Source organism: Patella vulgata, chromosome 4 (assembly GCF_932274485.2).
Source record: "Patella vulgata chromosome 4, xgPatVulg1.2, whole genome shotgun sequence".
NCBI lineage: Eukaryota > Metazoa > Mollusca > Gastropoda > Patellidae > Patella > Patella vulgata.
The window spans coordinates 56,837,273-56,864,368 of NC_065882.2; the positions used below are offsets into that span (position 1 = coordinate 56,837,273).

At 34.2% G+C, this 27,096-nt stretch overlaps 1 protein-coding gene across 4 annotated transcripts in view; it reads right to left on the minus strand.

Annotated features, from left to right (window-relative positions):
* Positions 1-18,553, minus strand: part of LOC130012466 (ADAMTS-like protein 1) — a 42,583-nt gene extending 24,030 nt beyond the window's left edge. For 2 of the 4 annotated variants that reach the window (XM_056100469.1, XM_056100471.1), the window contains exons 1-2: positions 17,962-18,552; positions 10,702-10,906 (exon numbers count right to left, since the gene is read on the minus strand). In XM_056100469.1, coding sequence (XP_055956444.1) covers positions 10,702-10,740 — 39 coding nt within the window. In that variant the 5' untranslated portion in view covers positions 10,741-10,906; positions 17,962-18,552. Of the gene's footprint in view, positions 1-10,701; positions 10,907-17,961 lie in introns of all 4 variants that reach the window. The other 2 variants (XM_056100470.1, XM_056100472.1) reach the window with 2 other exon arrangements.
* Positions 18,554-27,096: the final 8,543 nt, after the last annotated feature.

Below are 27,096 nucleotides of genomic sequence, written 5' to 3' on the forward strand. Positions count from 1 at the left end.
ATTTAATTTGTTGAGGTACACTCCTTCCCTACATCAGTCACTTAAGATTATTCTATGGGCGATCTAGCGGCTATCAAGTGCGATTGTATGTCGATATTGAAGTATACCCTCGTTCCGTTCTATCTTAATCTATCTCATTATATTCCTGAAAGGTCGATTCTATATTGTTATTCAAGGCCTTACCCTGTACTCAATAATCCGGGTGTAGTAGTCATCATTCGGTATTTAGGCCGTGAAAAAGTCGAGCACTTTTGTATTCAGTTAGCTTTGGGAGAGTCTGCGTATAAATAGCTTCGGTACAAGTAATTATACCTAATCGAAGAACCATCGGTCTAAGTACATGATGGGTGGATTATTTATCAATTGTCATTAGATACAGTTTTCATTTTCTTTTTCCGTATTAAGTAGCCGCTGATACGATATATTTTAAATGTTATGGTATATCTACATGTAAGAGAACTTTATGGTGCTCATTTAGCTTATAGAAGCTTACCTACCATACAGTATCATTCCGAACCTTTTTGTTTTGAATTTACAAAAGGTAAGGTCGAAGCGGGATTTTTCGGCAAATCTGCAAATACATTTATCTGTATTTACAATAAGTTAATAGTGAATTTAGGGTATAGAAAGGTAAATCGCTGACCAGACCAAATATTGACCACTGAATTATCCACGAGTGTTTTCAAAATGAAGGATTCGCTGCAAACGCGAGTGAAATAAGAGAAGTAATGAATGAACTTAACTTTGCTCTATTTTAAATCTAGAATAAACATCTAAAATACACAGTGAACGACCAATTACGTAAACAAGTGAAAAACCCGCAATAATTAACGAAGGATAATTTCTGTAAGCTACACATGTTCATGTCACTTACTAAAATTAGATTCCATGGTTTCTATACTTAATCACTTACTATAAAACACGTGAAAAAATTACTGTTGAGTAATCAGATTCGACAATTAGTACGAATAAAACCATGTTCTATACAAAGCTAATTGGGAGAACAGACATGCAATGTGTAAACAAGCTCTGTTTATGTTTGTGGTGATATGGAAGAAAATACTTGTTGAATATTGGTGTTAAAGTGACAGTATCTCGGCCGCCATGATTGACATCATCAGTAAAAAGCATTCCACATGTACCTGTTAACCGAAAGTATTCAAACACTGAAGCCCATAGTAAACATCGTCACTCTATGAAGACAACGTTTATTACGGTAGCACGAAAGATTTCAGGCCAATTTACCTATTATACATAATATATATAGGCGGTTACATGTCCATTGATACCATTTTCAAACCTATATATATATATTCATGTATTATTTATTCTCATCAAATGTAGAAAATGGTTTCAGTAATGTTTGGATACAATCACTGCTGTACCAACATACGGACCATCGTGTATTAAAGGTGGGGCAGGTAACCGAAATTATCAACGGTGGAATAGGTTTATAGGAAATTTAGATCATCACGGTTCTAAGAATCAAAATTTAAAAATACATTCTTAATTCGGGACAGAAAACGGAATATTTCTTGACTACTTTCCGTTCTCGGTGAAACACGGGACCACAGTAGATTTTCACCGATCACGGTCCAATGGACAGCGCTAAAATTACAGTCTTGTGCCAGAATTGTTGGTATACGCGATAGTTGTTGTTCCAGGACTTTTAGATATGGCATTAAATTGATAATATATGGTTACTAAAAGAGGTATCTTATGGACAACATCTATTCAGTATCAGTATATGGAGTATCTGACATACCCCATCACATTGCATCATTGATAACCTGGCATCGGCCTGGTTAATGGAAATGCCTATATAGCAGAAGTTATCTGAAATTCCACACACGATGGTTATTTGATATCCCCAAACACATTGGTTATCTGAAATTTGAAATTCCCAAGTTGGTTTTGCACTTTGCCTTTCTGAAATGCCCAGAATATAAAGCCCGGCATCATCGCGTTGGAAATTGCGAAAAATGTAACACTTATGATGAAGACTGTCCATGGAAATCAAAGAAATTGACTAATTAGATGTTTGTTTATCGAGGAAACTGGGGTTAATTAAAAGACAGAAATCTCATGAGAAACATGGTTCCTTCGATGGGGGCAAGATGGTTCATATCAAACACACATTGCTACAAATTCCAATGTTTTAAGAAGGGGTGGGATTGCTTCTTCATACTTTACTGATATAAATTTATCAAAAATTGTAGTTTGTCGTAGACCAACAGCTTGACACGTTGTTATTGTTTGGTTTATATAACAACATAATGTCAATACTGGTAGATCAAAGTTAAAAACACCTGAGGGGTAGCTTGGATCAACTTTAATCCTTCTACAATTAATTTCTTTTTTCCACGTGTGGTAAGAGATGCGGAAAACAAAACCGGTTCACCCGTCCTATCGTGTGCCATTATTGACCCAAAGTAGTTGAAAGAAAGAACTGTTGGTTAAAAAGGTTTGGCCATCTGTGTGATGCCGAAGACGTACCAGATGACCAGTAACCTCGTCCCAATTCTAATGTTAGCAACATCAGCAGGCTTAACACCTCTCGTGTAATTTCATTATTATCCGTGTCATCAATTTCGCAAAAACGTAAATTCTGGATTAATGATTTTTTTAAAACAAAATTCTTTTTGGAATTACCGAATTACTATAAATGGTTTAACTGCACTCCTAATTATCTATATGCACGAACCTGTGCGGGTTAACAATAGATATTATCAATAAACATGTAGCAACGTACATCATACCAATAGTTTAGATAATAAAGAATAGGATTAGGGTATTCCGAAATCTACTTTTTTCTTTTAAGATATCAATATCAAGAAATTGACATTTCCAAGTATCCAAATCCTAGACAAATGTCTCGCCAACCCCTCTATAGAACTGTGTATCAACCCAAAGCGAGATTTTTTTTAAAAAAGTAAAATGTATGTATATACATATATACCAAGGCACTCAATGTATGTAAAACACATACTTTGATAACATACCCCGTGCTTTTATGAGTATGATACAACAAGTTCATATAAAATTGGTGCCTTTGATATCCCCATTGTACACCGCAAAATCTGTGCTCTTTTAGAAAAGATTTCCAATAACATCACATTTGAGTCTTTTACAATAAAATATGAAAGCAGACAGATAAACATAACATAAAGACACGGGTAACATAGCACCCTACATAGAAATCAAAAATAATATTTTTCTAATATTCGCCAGACGATATTGACAACAGTATCATCTATCGACGGGAGAGATGGGACACTCGCTCTATAACTGTTACGCCTAGACTAACATACCTTCCCACACTATTCGTATTGTGCCGGATCACGAATAATACTGTTGATTAACGCCACGGTGTAAATAGACATAACGTTAAATAAACGCCAACTAAGTTATATTACGGAAATTTTATATTCACAGTAATGTGTTGAATACGCATGATACCTGTCTATCCTATCGAGGACCTTTAACTATATAACAAAAACTGTTTTTTTTGTTTTCCTTCGTATCCATCTACGAAGTCACATCACAATTAACATACTGTAAAAACAGGTAGGCTTTTTTGGTTTCTTTCGAATCTATATTTAATATTAAAAAAACGGTATAAAAATTATATGATTTTAATTAAACACAACGATAGTCACACGTGTTCATTTTCTGGCTTCTTTATGATGTCTGAACAGTTCCCACATTATCCACCTGTAGCTATAGTGTTAAAGAAAATGATGCCATGGTTCAGTAAAGGTAGCAACAAAGGTGGTGAAACAAAAACTGCCTCGATGTCCATGATAGGTGTGTGTTAATCATAATGACAGAGCCAATAATGATATGGGAGTGAAAATGTCATTTAACGTCTACTCAACACGGGGCGTTTGTGGACTAGAATATGGTAATGATTCGCTTACGAGCTTGATTCTTTATAGAAACACGGGGTATCAGGAGAAATCCAGAAGGCTAGGCAGGCGTGCACACTCCACGTTACATAAATACGCATGACTTGCATAAGTAACAGGCCTTTTGATCAGAACACATCAAAATTTGAGGGATGAACCCTTGGTACCAAGATGGATGCCTTAGAGATAAAGGGACCAAAATACGTTACATTATTTTTGCTTTCGGTTTCTGGCCATTGACAAGCTTAATCCATACAAGTACATGGTATGATCTCAAACGTGCCAATAAGTTAAAAGTGCACTACGTTATTTTTCTTGTATAACAAATAAAATAGCAGCTGTCCTCCATATAGCTCATACATTTGTAATTTGATTGACATCGTTACAAAATGTATATCAATACCTCTAGGAATCATGACCCTTATAACAAAGGGAGATAACAAGTTACGTGGCTAGGTGTTAATAGAAATCTAATATCATTATAACAACCGTGGAAAAACGTGAATAGATGAAAATAAGAGGCAAATCGCGGTGCGAACAGCGGGTAAGAATCACACCTGAGACTCGTTGGCTGTACAAAACAATGTGCCAATCTTACGTGACAAGTGTCTTCATAAAAAGATTTCACATACATGTGATTTAGAAAGCATTCTTTGTATTTTAGTCAACAGAAAGAACTTTCTAAATCTAACTGACTTCTTTCTACATGAATATTTATCTTTGGTAATAACAGGTTCTAGTTTGTTACTTGTTACCTGTATAATTACTTGATGTGCAATATTTAATTACTAGAAATGAGAATATCGTAATCACAATAACGGTGTAGAGATCACGATTTTCTGCCTGCTCTACAGTGATATGTGATTTCCTTTCAAACTGTTGTGTTCAGACTTCTCAGTATCATAGCTATTTGATTATTATGTTGCATATATCTAGCCAGTATGGATATTTCTACCAATGTGCCCTGTCTGTCTTGATAATTATTGGGGGTTTTTTTTCACAAATATGTACATTAAGAAACAAATGGGGAATACAAAAAATATTTCTTAGGAAATGTAACATTTAAGTATGGGAGAACGCTAGTTGTTTGTTTCTATACCTAAACTAGTCTACTGTTCTTATGAAATGTTTCGTTAAAGATACATTATGTAAGATTTAGATAAAGAATTTGCCATTCTTGCTATAATAGTTCGAAAGTAGATGATGTAAAATGAATAATTTGAAAATTTCATTCAAATTACTCTATTGCAAGCGAAGATATTAGCCTTTGAAGGTTTGACAGACGTGTGCAATAATTTCAACCACCGTACTGGTTGATCGAAGCTAAGTCTCGGTCCTCCATATTTGATTAAATCAAAGTATCGCTGAACCATTTTAATCTATTTAATATCGGAGAAATCTGATGCCATCGAGAGTTGATTAAGGCCTGGATCAGTTAATTAATGTCTAATTAATACTTTAGAAAATATTTCAGGCCTAAAGAAAGACCTGCAATAGGCAGATTTAGCTCTTGCATAATGCATGTTTAAGTCTTTGACGTCGTATGCATCTTATCAACCCAAATTAATGAATAAATTTAAAAAGTGTTTAATCCAAAGTGGCTTGCGAAGATGGAACATTTAGTAAAAGAATTAAAATACACAAAACAGGTTTGATAAATTAAGTGAAGGCGCTGGACATGTGTAGATTTTACTACACATTACCACGAAAACTTTGAGCATGAATTTCAAAAGCAGGGGTGTTTACCTTTTTTACTGTTTTCTTATAGAATAAGAGACCTCCCTGGTACAGTTGGTTTACAAACATAACATTATTTCGACTGAGTTTTTATCCTTTCAACATGTCCGACAATACGATCTACCATCAGCTGACGGGGACTACACTCTATTCAAGTAGACAAAATGGTATCAAACATGTAAAGATAAATGTTTAGGTTTCCATTCAAAAAATGCAAATTGACACGCAAGTGTCTGTTTATTTAGAAGCGAGTGATTAATTCATTAAAACGATTTGATCAGATCAAATGACCTGTCGTGATTTCTCCGCGCAATTAAATAGAATGGGCAACGTAAAGTATTCAGTAAGCAGACAAAACCTTACGTTCCTTTCTCGAATTATGTCCCACTTATGACACGTGGACAATGAGCGCCACTGGGTGAAAGTACGTTTCGAGTCTCTGTCTTCAAAGCAAATCATCCTCGTTGCCAAGAAATTTGTGTATGTTTATTCGTGTCTGTTGAGATCAAAGGTCGCGTGTCATATAGCCGGTAAGAGAATTATGGTAATAAGCTAGTTCGACTAAAACCAACAGATCTTTAAGAACAGATATGTCTACAAAAGCAGTTTAAACAGATGCCGTTATATTATATAGCTATGCTAGTTAAAATAAATTAAAATGCATCTTCGTTTACATAATACATACATACGATATTTCACAGTGTATGGGTACATGGTGGTGTTTCTATTAATTGCCTATTTTATTACGTATAATCCCCTTATACGAAATTGGACACGATGCAACTACAGAATAATGTAGCAAGGTATAATTGTCGTGTCTTCACAAAGGTTGTATTGCTGAAATCGTGTATCTTTAATATGAATAATTATGGTATCAAATGCTACCCTTGTAGCATACCAATTATAGTTTACTCTAACCTAACGTTTTACGACAGATAGAGTGTAGAGGCATTGAATTGGATAATTAATTTGGGTAATTGACTCTTGGGGTCAAATGTGAAATTAAATGAAATGGAGTTTAAAGTCCTACTTCTCTAGGGGTTAATAAGGAAGTGTATGCAGATCCCGGTGAAAGACATTTGAATTTTCGTTTTAAATCATTTCAATATATTGTTAGGAGACGAAGTATGCAGAATAATGTAGCAAGGTATAATTGTCGTGTCTTCACAAAGGTTGTATTGCTGAAATCGTGTATCTTTAATATGAATAATTATGGTATCAAATGCTACCCTTGTAGCATACCAATTATAGTTTACTCTAACCTAACGTTTTACGACAGATAGAGTGTAGAGGCATTGAATTGGATAATTAATTTGGGTAATTGACTCTTGGGGTCAAATGTGAAATTAAATGAAATGGAGTTTAAAGTCCTACTTCTCTAGGGGTTAATAAGGAAGTGTATGCAGATCCCGGTGAAAGACATTTGAATTTTCGTTTTAAATCATTTCAATATATTGTTAGGAGACGAAGTATGCGATATCGTATCCTTTCGATTCGGGTTGAACGTTCTGCGAATCTACGGGGGTAAATCGTAGCAGCTGTGTATTAATAAAAAAAAACATAATTTTCACAAATACAAACACGTGGACTAATTCATCACAGTCAATATAGAATGCATATGTTATGTATGAATGCGTTAAATAGTTTAGTATAATTACCGCATCTCATATGTAGGCTATTAATTCATTCTGTCAAAATCAACCTTGTTACACTATAAACAAAATAACTTCAAAGGAGAGAGATTTGTATTCAATTTTACTAGATGAAAGACCAGGAATTCAAACGACTAAAGTAATCAATAACGCACGTTACATAGATAATGTCAACCAGAACCATTTAACTCTATACAAATAGCTGATTTTCAGTTCTTGTTTTTCTCGTATGTTTTAGCAACATAACCTTGGCAGAACGTATCACTTCTTCTTTGAACATTTGTTGTTGTGGGTCTTGTTGGTGTTTCAGTTTTCGTATATTATGCAGTTTTGATATCTTACCCTGCATACTAAAAATTCTCTACATAGTTACTTGATCTAGAAAAATGGGTTTATTCTTACTATATTACCAAGAGATATTATAATTACAGCGACGCTGTCTTTCAAATACGTAAAACTATCCCAGTAACCTACATTTAAGTAAAGGCAGTCCCCAGTCAATATCATCCTCCATCTTTATTATTATCCCCAATCTCTAATTATAACAATGGGAGGGAAACAAACAATCCCATCACTCAACTTGGTTCTAGAAAATGTTTTGTTGGTATTTGAAGATTTTCGAACGTCCGCTGTGCTATTGTTAAACGCAATGTGTGTTTAATGTAACAATCATTGAATCTTTGACGCAGTTTTGACTTAAAGCGCCTTTAATATAATTCTCTCGTAACATCAATTATTCTTTTGAATCGTAATCGTAATGAAATACGTCTACTTTTCGCCCCAGTAGTCCGAGCATGTGCGGTATGGGACATTTTTTGAATAAGTTGAAGGGATTATTTTGTGGATTTTATTGAGTGTATCACGCTCCATTTAGTTGGCTGTGTTTGGTTTATTCTTGTATTTGAAAAGCAGACGATAAACTGAGTGAGTTCAGGGCCAAGTTGTTACTTCGAATATGTACCTGTTATGCAAACTGGAGAATGAAGAAGCTCCTTTATTCAAAATGCCAAGCATACGATATAGGCTGACTCAGCATGATCAAGTAATATAGTAGAATAAAGATAACTTTTATTAATTGATCGTTAATTACAGTTAATTACTCATAACAAGATTCATTTCTTACATCTGTCAAAAACAACAAAACTAAACTGAATGACTAGCTAAATAATTTCCACATGATTTCTTTTAAATCAGAAATATTAATGCTTCTAATCATTAATCATCATCGTGGGGTGCTGAACAATATAAAATAAGTATCAGTTTCCTAGTGCTAAATGTAATGTTTATAGTATAGCCAGCAGATTCGTAATCATCATAATCTGGTATTATAGTTTTTAAAGTTCTCGGAGATGCTTTGGTATTATAGTTTTTAAGTTGCAAATGTGAAAAAAAGTGTGGCTGTAAACTGTTTAAGTGACGTTATGCCATTCAGAAAATCGGTATGTATACCCATCGGTATAGCAAGGGTTCTTTGCGCCCGGGGGCAAATATACTTTTATGAGTAATCCTAATTCCGGCCTGTTTTGAACAAAAATATTAATCTGAAATAGGGAAGAGAATATGGTAAACGGCAGAAAAAAATGTCAGTCTTTTCACTCATGCGGCGTGGGATATTGTCTGCCCCTTCATCGTTACTGTGTATTCCAAATAGTAAAACATCAGATTTATATGAATCAAAGTATAGTACAAAACACCTGTGATAATTACACTAATATCTTAAATGTACCATTGAAAATATTCATAAGTAATTCAGTCGGGTAAAGAGTACATAGATTGTCTTTAGTTGTCGACTTTAAATCGTCTTATTTGCTCGTATTTTACGACAAAAGTGGAATAAACAGGTTAAAGATTTAATAGGGTCATGTCACTTTAATCCCATGCTTAGTGAGGCTTTTATCAATTTATTTATGATGAATCTCTTGTCATATATAAATATAATATACACCTCAAATAGCATAATGAATTCTGACAAGGCAGGGCCATAAATCTTTCCTTTTTCACACAGACATTTTTCCTTTCAAAATTTTTACTTTACTTTCTTGACGTAAATGTCCTACAGACCTAAAACGTTTACTGAATAAAATTTATGAACGCGCTCTTTACGTAATTATGTGTATTTATAACAACAAAGGAATTTAGGGACACTTGCGACAATAATGCCGATGCGTATTGCTATCTTTGATGCGATTCCTAAAAATGCGTTTTGTCAGTCTATAGTCTACGAAATTACAGCACACCAATGTTTCTAGTTCTTTGGGTTGTCTGAGAAGAAACTGCGTCAAAATATTAGTGAAGATGACAAATTTCCACTTCACTTTGCACATATTATGTTTAGTTAATTATGTCTGTTCTCTCGATTTCAGTTGATTATGGGTTTGTTGGTGTTTTTACTCTATTATTTGAAGAAAGCTAACCTGTTCTTGAAATCACGTAACACAAATAAAGAATTTAATCAAAATAAAGAGATGCAATCAAACTTCCATTTTCAAATAACATAAACATCGATTTCAACTTATTTCTGTCGAATGCATTAAGCTTTGAAAACATGTATAATGTTTCCACGTCCCACATCAAAGCTGATTATTTGAAATATTTGAGTAGCTAAATGGGTTCGTATCGACTAATTCTTATTAATGATATTATCTTATTAACTTGTCAGATTCACTGAATGTTGTCATATTTCGGCAGCCATAATACTTTTAGAAATCTATATAAAGCTAGCTATAGATCTAAAAATATTGATACTTGACTTATCAAATGCTTACAAAATAAATACAAAATAGTAACAAAAAGGGGGATTAATATTTGGTCGTGAACATTCTATGCTCTAGGATGACGCGATGGAATACAAATGGCCACTTAAGAAAATAATGGTTTACAAATGACATTATTAGAATACCTAGCGACATAATTGGCTCCTTTCAAATGTTGTTAAGAAGAGTATAGTGGTGTCTAAGATAAACTTGCTGATCTTAACGTAAAAACAGAATTACAAGATAAAATAACCCAATATATCATAACCCACATTTCTAATGTGGTATAAATAACTTTAATAATATTGCAATACCAACTGAAAAACTAAACATTCTTTTATAAGTAACTCTTAAAAAACTGCACTACTAACACAATAAGATATGTGGGTTTGAGACCCTATGGAATGATGGCAGTACAAGATAAAGTAACCCAATATACCTCATTCCGAAGGTTTTTTTGTATTCCCAGTGACTGCTGGTACCAGATAAATCTGACGATCTCTTAAACCATCATAGAAAATAGTATAAGTGATGACAGTATAATCTTCATCACTTCTTCTGAACAAATTATTGTTTAAGATGATGGATGACAGAATAAATTGCTGCTAGATGATGATAGCAATCATAACAAATTAGAGAAAAAAAACTTACCAATGTCAAAATAAAGAATCGTATTCCAAGACAGATCATGGTTAAGTTTTCCTTGGCATCGTCCCACAAACATACACCTCTGCAGTAGCTTATCCCATGAGATTAACAGTACAGTCTTTTAGGAACATATCTCTTACAAAGTCTGTTTTTGATATACCCTTCGATAGTAACTGATAGAAATTTTCACATCTTTGCTAAGATCTATCTGAAAAGACAAAAACGCAAAAAATACAAATAAAACGATTTTCGGGGTTTTACATAATATGTCTTAGTATGAGGACACTGTGATTACTCTATGATTAAATTAAATGTCAAATTTATGTCCATATCACTTTATGATTCGCTCGATTAATTCATGCATTACTACCAGAAACATCCACTAATAATGCGACAAAACGCTTTCTAAATAAATACAAAGACGTTTCTGGTTAGTTAGCCATATGATTAATCATAATAATAATATTTTCTATTTGTAGCGATCTTTAAATACAGATTGAATACCATAATTAATATATAGTTTACGTTGGTTCTCCAGCACTACATGTACCTTTATTCCGGTTTTGGATTTCAAATTAAATGTAATAAAAAACCACGCCTATTATAGTTATAGCAAATATTTGGGTTCAGAATAGTATCCATAGCGCACGATAACAATGTACTGTAGGTCATTGCTCAGAAAGCTGCTAATACAACAGCCCCGTTAGCACAATATATAAATATGTCTAACATTCACTTCATGTATATAAATACAATATATGATCTTATCATAACAAAATAGGTTTTCTCTATGTAGATCTAGGCTAACATGCATTATATAGCGTACAATAAAGTTATGTTTATGATATTGTCCCTGCCTTATATTACTAGTTACATGTCACTAGACCCGTTATTTCAGTTATACGACATACCGTAGTCAACAGAACTGGTTTCACATTTGTTAAATTATTTTAATGTAAAATATGTTTAATATATATTTAAAGAAAGTATCCGGTTTCATAGTATTCATAATTGCATATGGAGTCACAATGTAGTAACATGCGTAGAGCTGGTGCCATGTTTATGCTAGTATGTCCAGAACAAACGTTACTATTCAAAATATAAATGTCATTTAATAAAGAAGAATAATTTTTATTTTAACTTCTTCATACGGACAACGTCAAAGTTGCTAAAATATACTATCCAATATTTCAAAGAAACCAAAGCATTCTTCTGTTAGAGGCAATGGAAACAGGTTTACCCATAGCGTTGTATAGTCTTCCATATTCAGATCATCAATATCGAGAAATATCATCTTCCCAAAGCACAATGAAGACAGATAAGACATGACATATTTTTTGTTAATTTCATCCTGAATGTGGTGGCACCGACGACACACATTTTTATTGCTGCCCGTCAAATCAAAAAGTTATGAAACCATTAAAGACTGCATGCAATGAAGAGAGTGTAAGTTCGTGTCCTTGGCAAAGTCCTCTACTGACCCAGTCAGTATTCAAAATTGATAAAAGTCTTCTTCGTCTGTTAGCCGTGTCACTTCTGATATTATGTAAGCCAAATAATATAGCCGGAATGTTGCTTTGGTGATAGTGCTTATTCAGATTTGTTCAAATGGGGCTGGGCACCTAAAAAACAAGTTATGTTACATTTTTACTTCTTCTTCGGAACCACTTGATGGATTTCAACTAAATTTGGTGGGTATAATAGTCCGTGTATCGTACTTCTTTGTTCATACCAAGCACACCCCAGCTCTTGCATTGAAAGCCTGTATTTTTTAAATCTAATATCCCAAAATGATGAAACACATGTTGGAAATATGAAGTAGTGCAGGCAACCAACATGTGTTTAGACAGCAGGTCTTGTGAGCTTTTCCAGAAAAGACATAATGAACATATGGCATGCTATTTACATTATAATAAAACCCACATAATTGCAATTATAATTTATAAATAAAACTGAATATCATTACAGACATTAGTCTGGAATGTAGTTTAATTATATTTGTTACGAAAAGGGCGGCACAAACTATAAAAACACCTTCATCAGACAGTTTATACAAAATAATTGCAGTTCAACAATTTGGCTTTTTTTATTTTACAATAAACTTGTCGTTGATAATGAAGTTCTGCATCAGATGAAAACAGCTATAATTTCCAATGGTTCCTTCAATACGGTACTTAGGTAATAACATCGGTATGTGTCACAAAAAAACACCTACTTTTACAAGCGTTCACTGAATTTTCTAAGTCTATTTGCAAATAGTCATGATTTATTGATATATTTTTGTCACATTAAAATATAGAAATTAATATATAGCCTTACGTGTAGTACAATTTCTATCAAATGTGTCAACCGCATGTCCGCCCTGGATACATCAAATTAGATGTCCCAGAAAATTTATAAAACAATGTTAAGTGGTTTTAAATTAAGGTGGTTGTTTTACATTCCTTCTGTTGAGTTCGGGTACATGCAATATGTTAAGTGTACATGTAGGTCGAATCAAAATTATTTTATTTGCATAGTGCATACTTGTATGATAATGAAGACGGGGTTTATCACAATGAGATCAAAAAGAACATTAGTCATGTGTTACAATTGTCTTTCATATATTTGCATGTAGCCTCTACATTACACATTTACATCTAGGTTTCTATCCTTACCAACAGGTACACCTAATCAACAATTGGACGATTATTCTACCAAACACGAAGCTTTACGTGACACCAAATAAACGGTTTAAATATAGTACTTCGTTTAACTTTTTAACACAACGTCTGAGAATCTCTAGTATTTAAATAGTAATAAACAATGTCATTTTTACATTCATCAAAAATAAGAGAAGAAATAAAATATGACATAGCTTTAGTAAAACATATGTCCTACACTACTTATAAAACTTACTTATAAACCTGATACTAGTATGCGTAGCTTCCTTAGTACACCAGAGCTTTTAAATCGATCTTCGGGGTCTATTTGATTCTTGTGTGCGATATCCTCCAAAGTCGAAGGAGATGTTAACCCCTAGTATTCGTACTCTTTGCTTCCGATCTTCCAACTAATTAAATCCGAACAAGACCTGTTAATGATGGTTGTCAACAGCGTCTTTAGAAGACAATCGCCCTCCCTTATCATTCCGTCAGTGGCCATTCATACATTGATCCTTGTTACGACCATGTTAATAGAGTTAATTTAGATCTTGCTTGTCGATTTCTCCTTTCAACAGGCATATATAGAAAGGTTGACGAGTTAATTTAGATGTTTTTACGGATATGGTCGACCATCAATTAACTAGCTGAAAGAATCGTAACTAGCTTCTGGTAACTTTTCTTTTTGAATAGTTTTTCCGTTTAACTGGGAACGGCTGTTTCCTGTCTACATGTTATTTAACTGATTGTAAATCGCTCACCAACTCACTCATGTCTCTCTTTTAATCGCAAAATCTTCATAGGCTACTGACATAATTTTATAGACTTTCCTCTATAACTCGTTTTCTTTGTAAGTAAGTGCAAAAGGAAACTTTTCTATAGGCAAAAGTCAAAAAGCAATTCCCAAGCTGATTGATTATAACGGTTCGTGTTAGGTGTACTTTGAATTTTGTAATTATGCGAAACTCGTGGGTTTATGTGGTTATACTATCTATATACCATGTGGTGATGAATGAATATAGAGACTTGCGCGGGTTGAATTCGTTTTTGTACCATCCGAACGACTGGGCACTTTTTACTTGTCAGCCTCACAGTCCCGGGCTATTCTATTGCCCTTCCCGCTCGACTTACTTGGAATGCCAGTTTGTTCATTATCAAACTTTTTGGTTTTCGTTGCTTATCTGGTCTGGTCTGGTCTTTCAACGTCCGCTTGCACAATAGTGACATGGTAGGCCTACTCAATCATTGCTTATCTCAGCAGTGTAGTTGTTATACTCGTGTGTTTTGTTGGGTGTCGTTGGTCTATCACTCATTGGTCCGAAGATGGTGGATTTAAGGGGGTTCTATTACTGCATTAAGAGTGAGTGCATTTACATAATTTTCGGAATAATTACCTTAATTAACGTAAATTACGTTTTAGGCGTATGTCACATATAATTTTATCAGCAAATAATAGTTAATTATCCAGTAACACACGTCCCCACCCTCGTCCGACCAGCGGGCCGGACCAAAACCAGGACCCCATTTTTATACCACCAATTTACCTTCATTGATAACACATTAGTCTGATATTTTAGACCGCAATATTATTTACGACTGTGTTATTCTGAATTGGGGGAATGTTTAAAATAACTGTAGCCAAAGTACTTGATTCAAAAAATGAATTTAAAAAGGTACATCCATCATAATGGAGGCTTAGTTTCAAAGCCCTAGGGCTAAGAGGGGATTATGGTTACAGCGCCATGTTATGGTAAAGGTTGTACCTATAGACCTACAGATACCTATCTTATTTGCTATTTAATTATAGTGACATAAGTAGAGGCTTTAAACGATAAGTACATATACAATGATAAGAAAATTAGTAACTAAAAGTTGTAGATGCCAAACAATAGTACAAAATGACCTGCGGATCAAAGGAAAAAATTATCTCAATAAAAGAAGTTAACATCTTTCTTGGCTACGAGTTATAAAATTCAACTGTACGGTGGCTTTGTAAAACGAACTTAAAAATCGTACTTTCTGCACTTTGTTGATCCAAGGCAATGACTTCTTTATTACTTAATGCCAGTCTCTCGGACTTTATACTTATAAATACACTGAATGAGATTATATGTTTTCGTTGCTGAGCACATCAAACTATAACAATCATTTTATAACATAAACAAATCTTCTGATCTCGGTTTGATTTGAGCCGATATGCATAATAATGGCGCTTGTATTGAATGCAGAATTCTAGCATTAAAACTTATATTTGTTCATACTTATTTATAAAGTATATATAACAGAAGTTATGAGGGGCTAGTTTTATGTCTAAAGACTATAAAAATATCGTAAGTAAACTATATGATCACCAAGGGCTCAACATCAAAGGCAATGTCACTCCCCATAATAGCGCTCCAGGTGTCTTAAATGGCAAAGACTTAAACGTTTTTGCACCTTTGACACAATTTTGGCGCTATGGGATATGTACGTAAAGTACTATTTGGTGTATAGTGTTTTGAGGTTATAGGTTTTTCCATGACTACTCGTTGACTACCAGTGTTTGAATAGAACTTTAAAATAAATGTCACCCGTCATAGAGTGTAAACGATGATCTTCTTGGGATTTTTTTTTCTTCTTTCTGAGTCGCAACTTCTTACAAAACAATATCTAGTTGTGTGGGTATATGGTTTACATTTGTAACAATATTTTGGATTAAAACAGTTGTACGTGAATCAAGTATTTCTTGGCTGTTGGGTAAAGAGCTGGTTATGAAATGAACGATGTTCGTAGACTGTTGACTCGCACGGTCCATTCTTGTCCGAAGAATTAAATGGTTAAAGATTCTCATTTGAGCTTCTTAAAGTAGTTCTCAAATATATTAATGGTCGTCAATGTTATCAACATAATAATGACCGTTGTCGAATATATGCTTTACATAGCACATTCTTTACAAAACATTTTTATTTATTTATTGTATTTGCTATAAGTTATGTAACTTTCAACAATAAAAGATATTTACTTACGTAGATTCGGAATAAGAATAGATCGTAGCGCCGCTGTCTGGGCACAATTACCCTCATCGCACATTGTGTAACGTATGTTCATTATCTCAATTTGATCAGAAATGCAGGGCGTTAAATCTCATTTCATTCCTCTCTCAGTTGTGGGCTTAAAATTGACCGTAACTGATTTAACTAGAAATATATTTAGTTTTTTCTCGATTTTATGCCATTTATACAGAATAGTGTCCATAGACCGGGAACAATAAAACATTGTATATCATATGATGAGATAAACGTTTTTAATATTACTCAAATAGATAGGTAGATATACAGACTAAAAAATATACCATATCATAAAATACTCTTCTTCTCAACAGTAAGTAATTGTATATGAAGGTAATTTTATCGCTATCAGTAGTTTAAGATTGCTCTCTTCAACGTAATATAATCATTATATCAGAAAGCATACTAAAAAATATAACATGATATCAGAGAGACTACTAACAATTACTTGTTCATAAAAATACCAAAGATACTCATTATAACTAGTGTACGACAAACTTATTATATTTTACTGATAAACACATAAAAACACCACACCTATTCATTTACTTGTTCGCCGTGCTATAGCTTGATTAAAATGTGAAAAGACAGGCTTGGTAAGATACTAAAACACACTATAATACCACATAAACTACAATAGCCCGATTCTTGAAATGAAATGACAAAATAATTATTCGTGTTTTCTGAAGAGGGGTTCAGTCTTATAATGGTTAGCTACTCGTTTCAGTCATTGTTATATTCAATAGTACACAAAGCGATAACTTCTTCAGTTTTCACGAAAACATCCTTTTTGTAACATTATAATCTTATGCAGTCGTCTTAGAAACGCACATCCGTTTTGGGACTTTCTTTACAATAAAAGTAACCACTGTTATAATATGTTAATAAATATTAAATTAAAGCTGTAAAAACCAAATTGAGCTCTAATTGAAATTTAAAAAATTAAACCGCTAATACGAGAGACCAGTTGGTAGACTGAATTGTTAAGAAAAAAAGGGGGCTGTCAGTATTTTGTTTGCTTTTAAGGTCTAAATATATCAGAAATCTTTATACTATTATCTTTCAATTGGGTCTGTAAACATCAATTTTAACAGGTATAAGTATGTACGTAATAGTAAGTAAACTGATAAACTTCAACATATAAGGGTAATATATACCGATTAAGATTGCATACATTATTGAGTATATAACAGATTACTAAATAGTAGGACATTCCCCAATCAGATATGTGACCATTAAATGAAATCCAAATATTTAACGCTAGTGAAAAAATGATAAAATAAATTAATTAGCATAAGTTCTTGAATATATAGTCATGGTCCACAACAAAATTATTTTAACCAGGTATACTCAAGTTAAATAATAAACTTCAGTTACATGGTACTTGTTCAGATTGCAATCAAAAACATTAACATTGATGAACAAAAGCAATCACTATCTAATATTATACAATATAGAATCTAACACCTATTCAAATTATTATTGAACAAAGACAACAAACTGAATGTACCGATTACTTCAAATTAGTTAATTAGTCAGATTGGGATTAAGAATATAAATGAATAAAAACTTACGAAATAGTATTCTTGAATTAAGATGTAATAATCCACACGAAATCCAAATATTCAAAAATGGAAAAGCAAACTTTTTGTCTTATGAATACTTGATATTGTTATTTCACTGTGACTAAGAAATACATGAATATCTGGTAATAATCCTTATAGTTTGATACACATCTCTAGTCGACCATATAACACTCATTGACGATTGGTTAGCACTCCTGTCGTCTGCTATTATTTTAGCCTACCACAGACTGGGAGCAGAAGTGACCAATGGCTAACGGGTATTTAGATACAGCTGAAAGATATGACTGAAACTTCTTAAACTTCTTTTTAGTTAAAGCGCTATTTCAGCCCAGTCTTCGTCACTTCACTACTACACATGCTACACGCGATCATGAATACTCTACTACAAGTGTTCTAAATATCGTAAAACCACAAACTGACAATGGCCTCTCTTGAGTGAAAAATCTGCCCCACTTGTATTATTCAGCAGTGGCACTTCGGTCACCTAAAGCTCAAGACTTCACAACTTGTAGGACGATTACGTAAACGGAATTAGCTGGCGAACATTCCAATGGTGCGAATACGTCAGAATTGGGTATTCATCTCAGACATGCCCGTCACACTTGGTTGAAATGGTTGAATAGAGTCGGATACATACATTTCAAACTTAAGACACTTAAAGGGGCCCAAAACAAGTAAAATAACAAGGTATTGCATGTATGTGTGAAGTTATTTCGCCACGAGGTATTTCAAGGGACCTCATGTGTTTTTGCCACATGTAATCTACCTAATCTAGTCCGCCGTTTTGAATAGTGTATATTTGGTTAATATTTGAATGAAGTTAGTACAGGTGCCGATTATGGCCTTTGGTGTGAACCAAGTGGAACATAAAAAGTGTTTTAATTTTGTGTACCCAGTGTATGTTATGTAACTTGCAAATACCTATAAGGGAACTATACGAATACTTGGGTAATATCAGTGTGGCCTCTGAGACGCTGTTATTATTCACGCACATCATAAAGTTCCTCGTATCCATGCTCTGACTCAGATGATATGAGAGAGAGAGGGAGAGAAATGGGGTTTAACGTCCACTCGACACAGACTAGGTCACTTCGGGACTAACACATGGTTCAATTTTATTTTAATAATTCGCTAGCGCGCGTAGGGGTATTTAGCCGTGGGAGGAAATCTGAAGACCCGGAGTCAACCCACGACTTTGGACAGGCGACCCTACTCCTTGTCACGTACAATCGGGAAATCGAAACCACGCCAGTTGACTCAGATCATGTGGATAATAAAATGTTTTAGTTGACAAAAGAAAGTACATCCTAATTACATATATTACATAACTAGACCATACTTTGTTAAATACATGAACACCAAAATAAAAGGGTGCCCTGGTGGTTCAGAGAGTATGACGCTGGCTCAATCCCGCGACAAGATTTTCGAGCGTGGTTCCTCATGTCGGTGGTGCAGGACGGATGGGACGAAAACCGATGTTCCGTCTAAATGCTGGCGTGCACGTAAAAGAACCCTTGAATTGATTTGCTGTTCGGCTAAAATTTCCCTCACAGCACATTGTATGGCGTATGCCCGTCTTCATTTTTCCAAGTTGGTGCAGAACAGTAGGACGTTAAACCTCATCTCATTCATTGATTCGAAAGTAAAATCTTTGATAAATGACCTGACCCGACCTGTCATCTAGCCAATGAATAGGCCATTTTGGCTTCGACAAGAATAATTTTAACCTGTCGCAGTGGCTAAAATCATAGATTCGATAAAGAAGAAGTGGATTCGTATGTACTGTAAACCAACGAAAATTAAACATACATTATGCAAGAGCTAAATCTGCCTATTGCAGGTCTTTCTTTAGGCCTGAAATGCTCTAAATTATTAAGTAGACATTACCATAACCAACTGTCGATGTCGTCGCTAGCCTACAATGTTTATTGGATTAGGTTCCGATTTGCTATTCGACTTCCATTCATAATTTAATCATGAAATAGATAATCGAGACTATATTTTTTTATCGTACCGAATTTAGTAATGATGATCGAGGCTAGGCCGAAAATTCAATCGCTAAAATCTCGGTTCAGAGTGGATCAATTTGACTTAAATTTTCAGCAAATTCCCTTTACATTATCTAGTTTTTAACTATTATAGTGAGAAATGCCAGCTCTTTATCTAATCTCCCACAATGTATCTTTAAAATCGGAATGATCAAATTTAAATTTTTGTGAATGGCTCTCTTCTTTAATACATTTAAATTTCTGTACAATCAGGGACTCCTGAAAGCATAACATCAAAGTAACGCTAATTGGAGTTTACATTGGAATATTTACACCTAGTGTAAGTTAATCTATATATTTACATTCATTTACTCAAACTCACGTTTTAATGAATTTTTACTTTAAGTCAATGAAATGCCTGACAATCCAGATAAACCCCTTTCATATTTAGTTAGACTATAAATATATTGAACGGCAGATACGCCTACTGGTGTACTTATGTTTAGTGGAGCCACGGTGGCTCAGTGAGTAGGAAGTTGGCTCGCTAACCTCGTGGTCCCGTGGTTGATCCCTGCGTAAACCGAGAAAGTTCATCGGAATTTTCCGGAGTGGTTCCCCCTTGTCAGTGATGTAGGTCAGAGAATCTGTCAAGGGACAACCATCGGTAGGATGGTCCAAATATCCGGGGTCCCGTGTACACATTGGCGTACATTTAAAAGAACCCTTGCCAATTGCAATTCGATATAAGAGTAGGCCATAGTGCCGCTGACCTGGCAAAATTTCCCTCATAACACACTGCATGGTGTATGCCCGTTTCCATTAGCTAAGTAGGAACAGAACAGTAGTCCGTTAAACCCCATTTTATTTCATGTTTGGTGTACGTTGACTTTAAAAAGGGAAATAACTCCGTGATTAATCGACCGAAAAACACCCAAATTCGAACTTATCCGAGATATGGATATAAATAAAAACACACAGAGGTGCATTAAAGCAGGATGAAATCTGTATACGCCAAAATATTCGCAAACGAGAGTCGTCGGAGTGGGCCTCCGTCTACAAGACCCACGAACTGGAGAAAATGGGTTACGACAATATACGTAAAATTATAAAACTTTACGACGCAGTATGAATGAAATATATTCAGAATTCTAGATAACGTTTTAAGTGGTGTGTTTCTGCATATAATAGCGTGTGATATATCAACAATAAAAACTATTGTATGATAATCATCAATTCTATACTGTTTGGTAATTACGTGTATTTTATGTTTTCGTCGGAGACATAACGTCCCTTCAATAAGAAACTCTCCCCGAAACAAGTGCTAAATGAAATAAAATGGAGTTTAACTTCCTACTTTTCTGCTCCGACTGGGCTAATGAAGCATACGTCATGCAGTGTGCTATGAGGGAAATTTGAACGAACATCGGCGCTACGGCCTACTCTTATATCGAATTCCAAGAGTCAAGAGTTCTTTTACGTACACGCTAATGTGTGCACGGGACGTCGATTTTCCGTCCCATCCGAACGACTAGACAGTTGTCCTTGTATGGCCCTCCGCTCTGCACCATTGTGAAGGGGAAACAACGCCGGAAAATTCCGAGGAACTATCACTGATTTATAACTGCTTTATAACATTATTCCACAAATAAATGCAAATTTTAACTACAAGTGTTTTTGTGTAAACTATTTTTCTCATCTTTTGCACAAAACTCGTAGGTTTACACTGGTTGGTGGGCGAATGGTTCCAGAACCAAGTAAAATCGCACTGTTGTAAATCTGCCTGGTTTCAATGACTTATATAATGGCACCCGGGGAGTTAAAATAATATACAGTATATACTAGTCTGATCTTACTTAATCAAAACACAGAGTATATAAATTACAATAATATTACACAATTTATGACCGTTAATATAAATATTGTTTTATGATTGACACTTTGTATATAAATCCTATAAATCAGACAGGTTAGATGCCATCTTTACTATCACCACCCACGTTGACGTAGGTTTTTCTTCTCTTCATTCCAATTTTAAAGCCAGTTAAAGGATATTGTTCCTTTAATGAATTCTTTCGGATGTTTTCCAACTTGAAAGTATGTCATTTTAAAGCAACAATAAAAGTTCTGGAAGACTAATTAGTGAAATGTAATGGAATGAGGTGTTTGTCCTACCTTTCTTCTGCACCAACCGGGAGAATGAAGACGGGCATAATCCATGTCGGGGGCGTGGTGTCCCATGAATTTGCATGGGGAACAAGATCCCGCTCATGCCCCCAAAAAACAATATGCATATGTGTGTGCGGGCGGGGGGGGGGGTCCCTCCCAATGCCACCGGGTAATATTTAGCAGTGTGGAACATAAGAGTCGATTCGTAGCATATCTGATCCACGGTATAATGTTTGACACTGGTTAAGCAATATGATAATGATTATAATGTTGAAACCCGCATTGGAGCCGTGTGATTTTTTGCCATTTGCGAGGGGCACAAAAACTCAAGGAGGCGCAAAAACGCAAAAACATGACACCAAAATCGTACCTGAATCTCCGGCTTAGTAAGCCAGCGCATTACTCACTGAGCGACCGCGGTCCCCAAGAATATTTAGTATGGATATTTTATATTTTAAAAACAAATATTTGCAAGTTTTAGCATCTCTTGTTTCTATCAAAGTACAAAGCGTCGATTAATATTTTTCTTTCTGAATATTTAATTTAGTAGATTTATATTATGAATATATAAGAAGAATGGAATAATACATATTATTATAATCATACCTATAAAGAACCTGATTCTATAATAACCAGTTTGCTCATCCGATTACTGAATATTTAGATGATGCAGATTAACATTTATTGTGTGTGGCACTTGTATGTTTGTATTGTTAAAAGATCTAAATATATATAAACACCTGATAGTATTAGTAGTATCTAAAAAGAATGTGCAATGTTTATGCACATGTTTAAACGAAGCAACCTGTTTTATAACAACAATATATTATCTTGTTGACAGAAATATATCTGGATATACTTTAAAGATTGACATTTTTACATTTGCATTGTTAGATATCTGGCTGGTCCCGCAAAAACGCATGAATTCTGTGCCGACATTCCTTGTCAGGCATTACAGAATTCATTTGCCTATCTTTTTAAAAGAGACAAATTTTTATAGAAAATTTTATTTTGCATATACTTATTTTTTCATGTTATATATTTTAAATATTACAATGTATAAACTCTGTTATTTAATTTTAATTATGCTAACTCTGATACTTGTTTTTGTATATATTAATACATTATTTTGATTTGATTAATTTGTCTCGTAAATGTCATCATATGTTTGTCATCATTATGTCATCATATAGCCCGGTTGGAGCCGATGTGCCGTTAAACAACATTTCATATCATTCCTATGCCAACACTACTGTCACCATGCGAAAGCAACGAAGATAATAACATTCAGTATTGCATTCGTAAAAACGTTACTGACATTACGCCGTATTAAGGTTATTGATATTTTATTCTTACGAACGTTACTGACAAACCAAACGTTGGAACGTTACTCCAATCGTCCAAGGGTTACCGTCTGAATCGAGGCCATTCATATAGACTGACAATTCATTGAATTAACCTTAAGGAAATTATATTCGCATAAACGAACAAATATTACTGACATTCCGTTCGCAAAAACTTTACTGATATCGTGTTTCTTGAAATGTTACTGACATTACAGATAAGCAAACGTTACTGATATCACACTCGCCCAAACGTCATTTACAATCCGTACATTCCATCCAATAACATTAGTGATATCACACGTTATTATTTAATTCCATTTTTTAAAAATCAACAACAAAGTTCATCCCTACAATTGTATCCTTAGAGACTTCAGTAGTCCAACAACAATAAGTTAATTCCAATGCACTGTACTTGCATTTTGATTTTAAAAAAATAACTCCATTGCAGCTCAACGTTGCTATCTCCTTTTAATCACCGTGCTACACTAAGTCTTCGACACAAATGTTTCATCGGTTATTGTAATGATATTTAAGTAAATATAATTATTCTAGTGCCGCCGAAGTTACAGCAAACATTTCATTCTATTGACATTTAAGCAAACTTAATCATTCAGGTGCCGCTGATGCCGCTGAAGTTACCAAAAAACATTTCACTATATTGATATTTAAAGGAAAATATTGGTGTCAGTCATTATAGTCATTATCACATAATTTATGTTCTATGACTGACACCAATATTGTCCTTTAAGTAAATATAATCATTGTGGTGTCGCTGAAGTTACAGCAAATATATTTCATTTTATTGATACCCTTTCTGAGACATTATCGTCTCAGACAGTGAGGCATTTAATTTTCAGATGAAACACTTCACCACTTTAAACGTGTTTAATAAACATGATATATTGATATATAATAAAACTTTATAAATATAATGATATTTAATTGATGGTAGACATAACAGCACGTTCCTAAAATAAAGACCAGGATATAAGATATATAAAACTGTTATCATAAGTTGTAATAAATCAAAAATACAAAAAAAACATTCAAGAGGATATTCAATTTATGTGATAAGTTAATTTATGGCCTTGTTGAATTTTTCGAGTGTAGTGAAATGATATAAAAGAAAACACGAGCCTTTAATGAATTGCCAATTTCTCTGTCAGACAAATTATTTGAAAGTAAATGACTTATAGTCACAAATCATTCGGTAATTTCAAAATTGTGAAATTGTTTTAATCATTCAGTTGCTACTTAAATTCTAAGAAAGAAATGTGTTTATGTATGTCAACACTTGTACTTCTATTCGACACTAGATGGAAAAAACTTAATTCTCAAATTTCCCAATTAATAAGATGTGATACGATGGGCTTTTCACATATTGATTCAGTATATTCGTTGTTGCTGAAGTGGGTTGGGGTGGCCAGGCCATGCTAGAGACTGGTAATTTAGGCAAGGCGATCACATAAATGTATTGCATTTATATACATCTGCACGCTTTTTTAACATTAGGGGTTGAATTCTCAAGACTTATGGACTAATTTCATTCTAAAGTTCCAACAGTATCACTCAAACAATTATAAAAGTCACATTTTGGAACATTCGAATCAGTGTCTGGTGATATTTGGTCAAGAAAAGAGAAATTCAAAATTCGGGGATTCCCCCACCACCAATAGTCCTGAATGGCATCTAGAAGTAATGTTAACTTACTTAGATTGATCAATTACGAAATCCTGTTTATATCCACCAAGTATTAGGGAACGAAACAGCTGAAGGTATGGTTTTATTGTTGTATCATGTATACACATGCTGCGATCTGAATAAAGCAGCTCTTCTGCTTTTGGACACTTTTGATAATGATTCCATATTGATGACGCTTTAGTTCAAGAGATTGGAGCAAGGAACCGGTAAATATAACTATTGAAGTAAAAGATGAAATCATCCCCAAATACCGATTTCTGTGTGGGTTTTGTGTTTATTAATATATTTCTTTGATAAATTTTCCAGAGATAAACAGTTCCATAAACTACGCCAGTTTGGGTGGTATCACTGTACAGATCTGATCCGTGATGATAGAAAAGATGGACAGATATGAAGCTATAAGAAAAAAAAGAATCTGCACGTTTACTTTTTGCACTTTTCACGTCAACTTTAAAATGTGGAAAAGGGGGCATATCAGTACAGGCTTAAGATTAAGATAAGCGCATATTTTATGCTCATACCCTATACTGTCTTGACTTCCCAGAATACGTTCGTTGAATGTGGTAAAATAGCATTGGATTTCTCGACTCGGAACTTTAGAAAACGTCCAGTATGTTAACCTCAGTGAATTGCATAGTGCACGAGACGGACCACGCCTCCTCATTTTAGAACAGATAATACCACTTCCCATGTATTGGAGACGTACACATGTCTGTTGTATTTATATTATTATATATAATTACGTTTTTAACATCATAGCCATTTTCAATCAATTATCACCTATTTACACATTCTCCATAAACTGACATAAAATACAAATTTTGTATGCATGGCAAAACCGTTGAAACTCGTTGAGTTAATTCTAATTCATCCTGCGACATTTCACGATCTGATCATCAACAACATATTTTATCAGAGAGATCAGTAAGGGGCATGTTTTCTTCTCTCTTTACAGCTAAGATAAATTACATCTAATTTTATTTTGGGGTGTAGCGACAGTCATCCCAGCTTATATTTCATGCAAACACCGTGATATTGACGATATAAATAATGGCTACTTAGTCCTGATACACAGGACCATACAAATAATTGTCAACTGTACGTATGATGATATATAACGACTGTACTTAGATTTTACGAGGCGAAGATTTAGATGGGCACATGAAAGACTGTTGATAAGATAAAGAGAGGGAATATTATACCGTGTTGATAAGTCTATATTTTAATGGTGGGAAGCGTCTATTCTTTCTTTATTATTATTCTCTTTAAACTTGAATGTATTAAATATGTATGGAGTCTCAAAAGGGACAAAAGTTAGCAGACCTTGCGAAAATCTATTACCCGGGTTATCTTTAATACCTCGTTGGGTGTTAAAATGGGAAAAGACAGGAATATAATGCCCCATCCATACAATACTCCTATCATATTATTTAGACTAACATACGTTTATTTTTATATGACTATTAGCATATTTTTCATCAAATCACATAAAATCTTCCGCTAGGCCTAGATCAATGCATCCTTCCAATTCACGTTGTCAAACGACCAAGTCTTGGTTTGATCGCGTAACATTCTGACAGAGGATCAGATTCTTCTTCAACTCGACCATCTTCGACTCTGCCACTGGACAACTGGACGTTGATATAGGTGCTTGGGACAATGCTAAAGTGTTCTGAGATTCTTCGGGTTTTCCCTTTAACCATTAATATTTTTGTTCTAGTCATTTAACAGCCCACATGTAGGCAGTAGCTTCCCATTTAGTTACATTACCAAATTCCTCCATTTACTGCAGAATTGAAGTTTTGTGAATATCCGGCCATTCTGTGCGGATCCGGTTTCAAAGATTTTTTATTCAATTCATGCTGTAAGTTTATGCATTTCATGCAAACCTTTAACTTAAAAATATCATATGTATAAATATA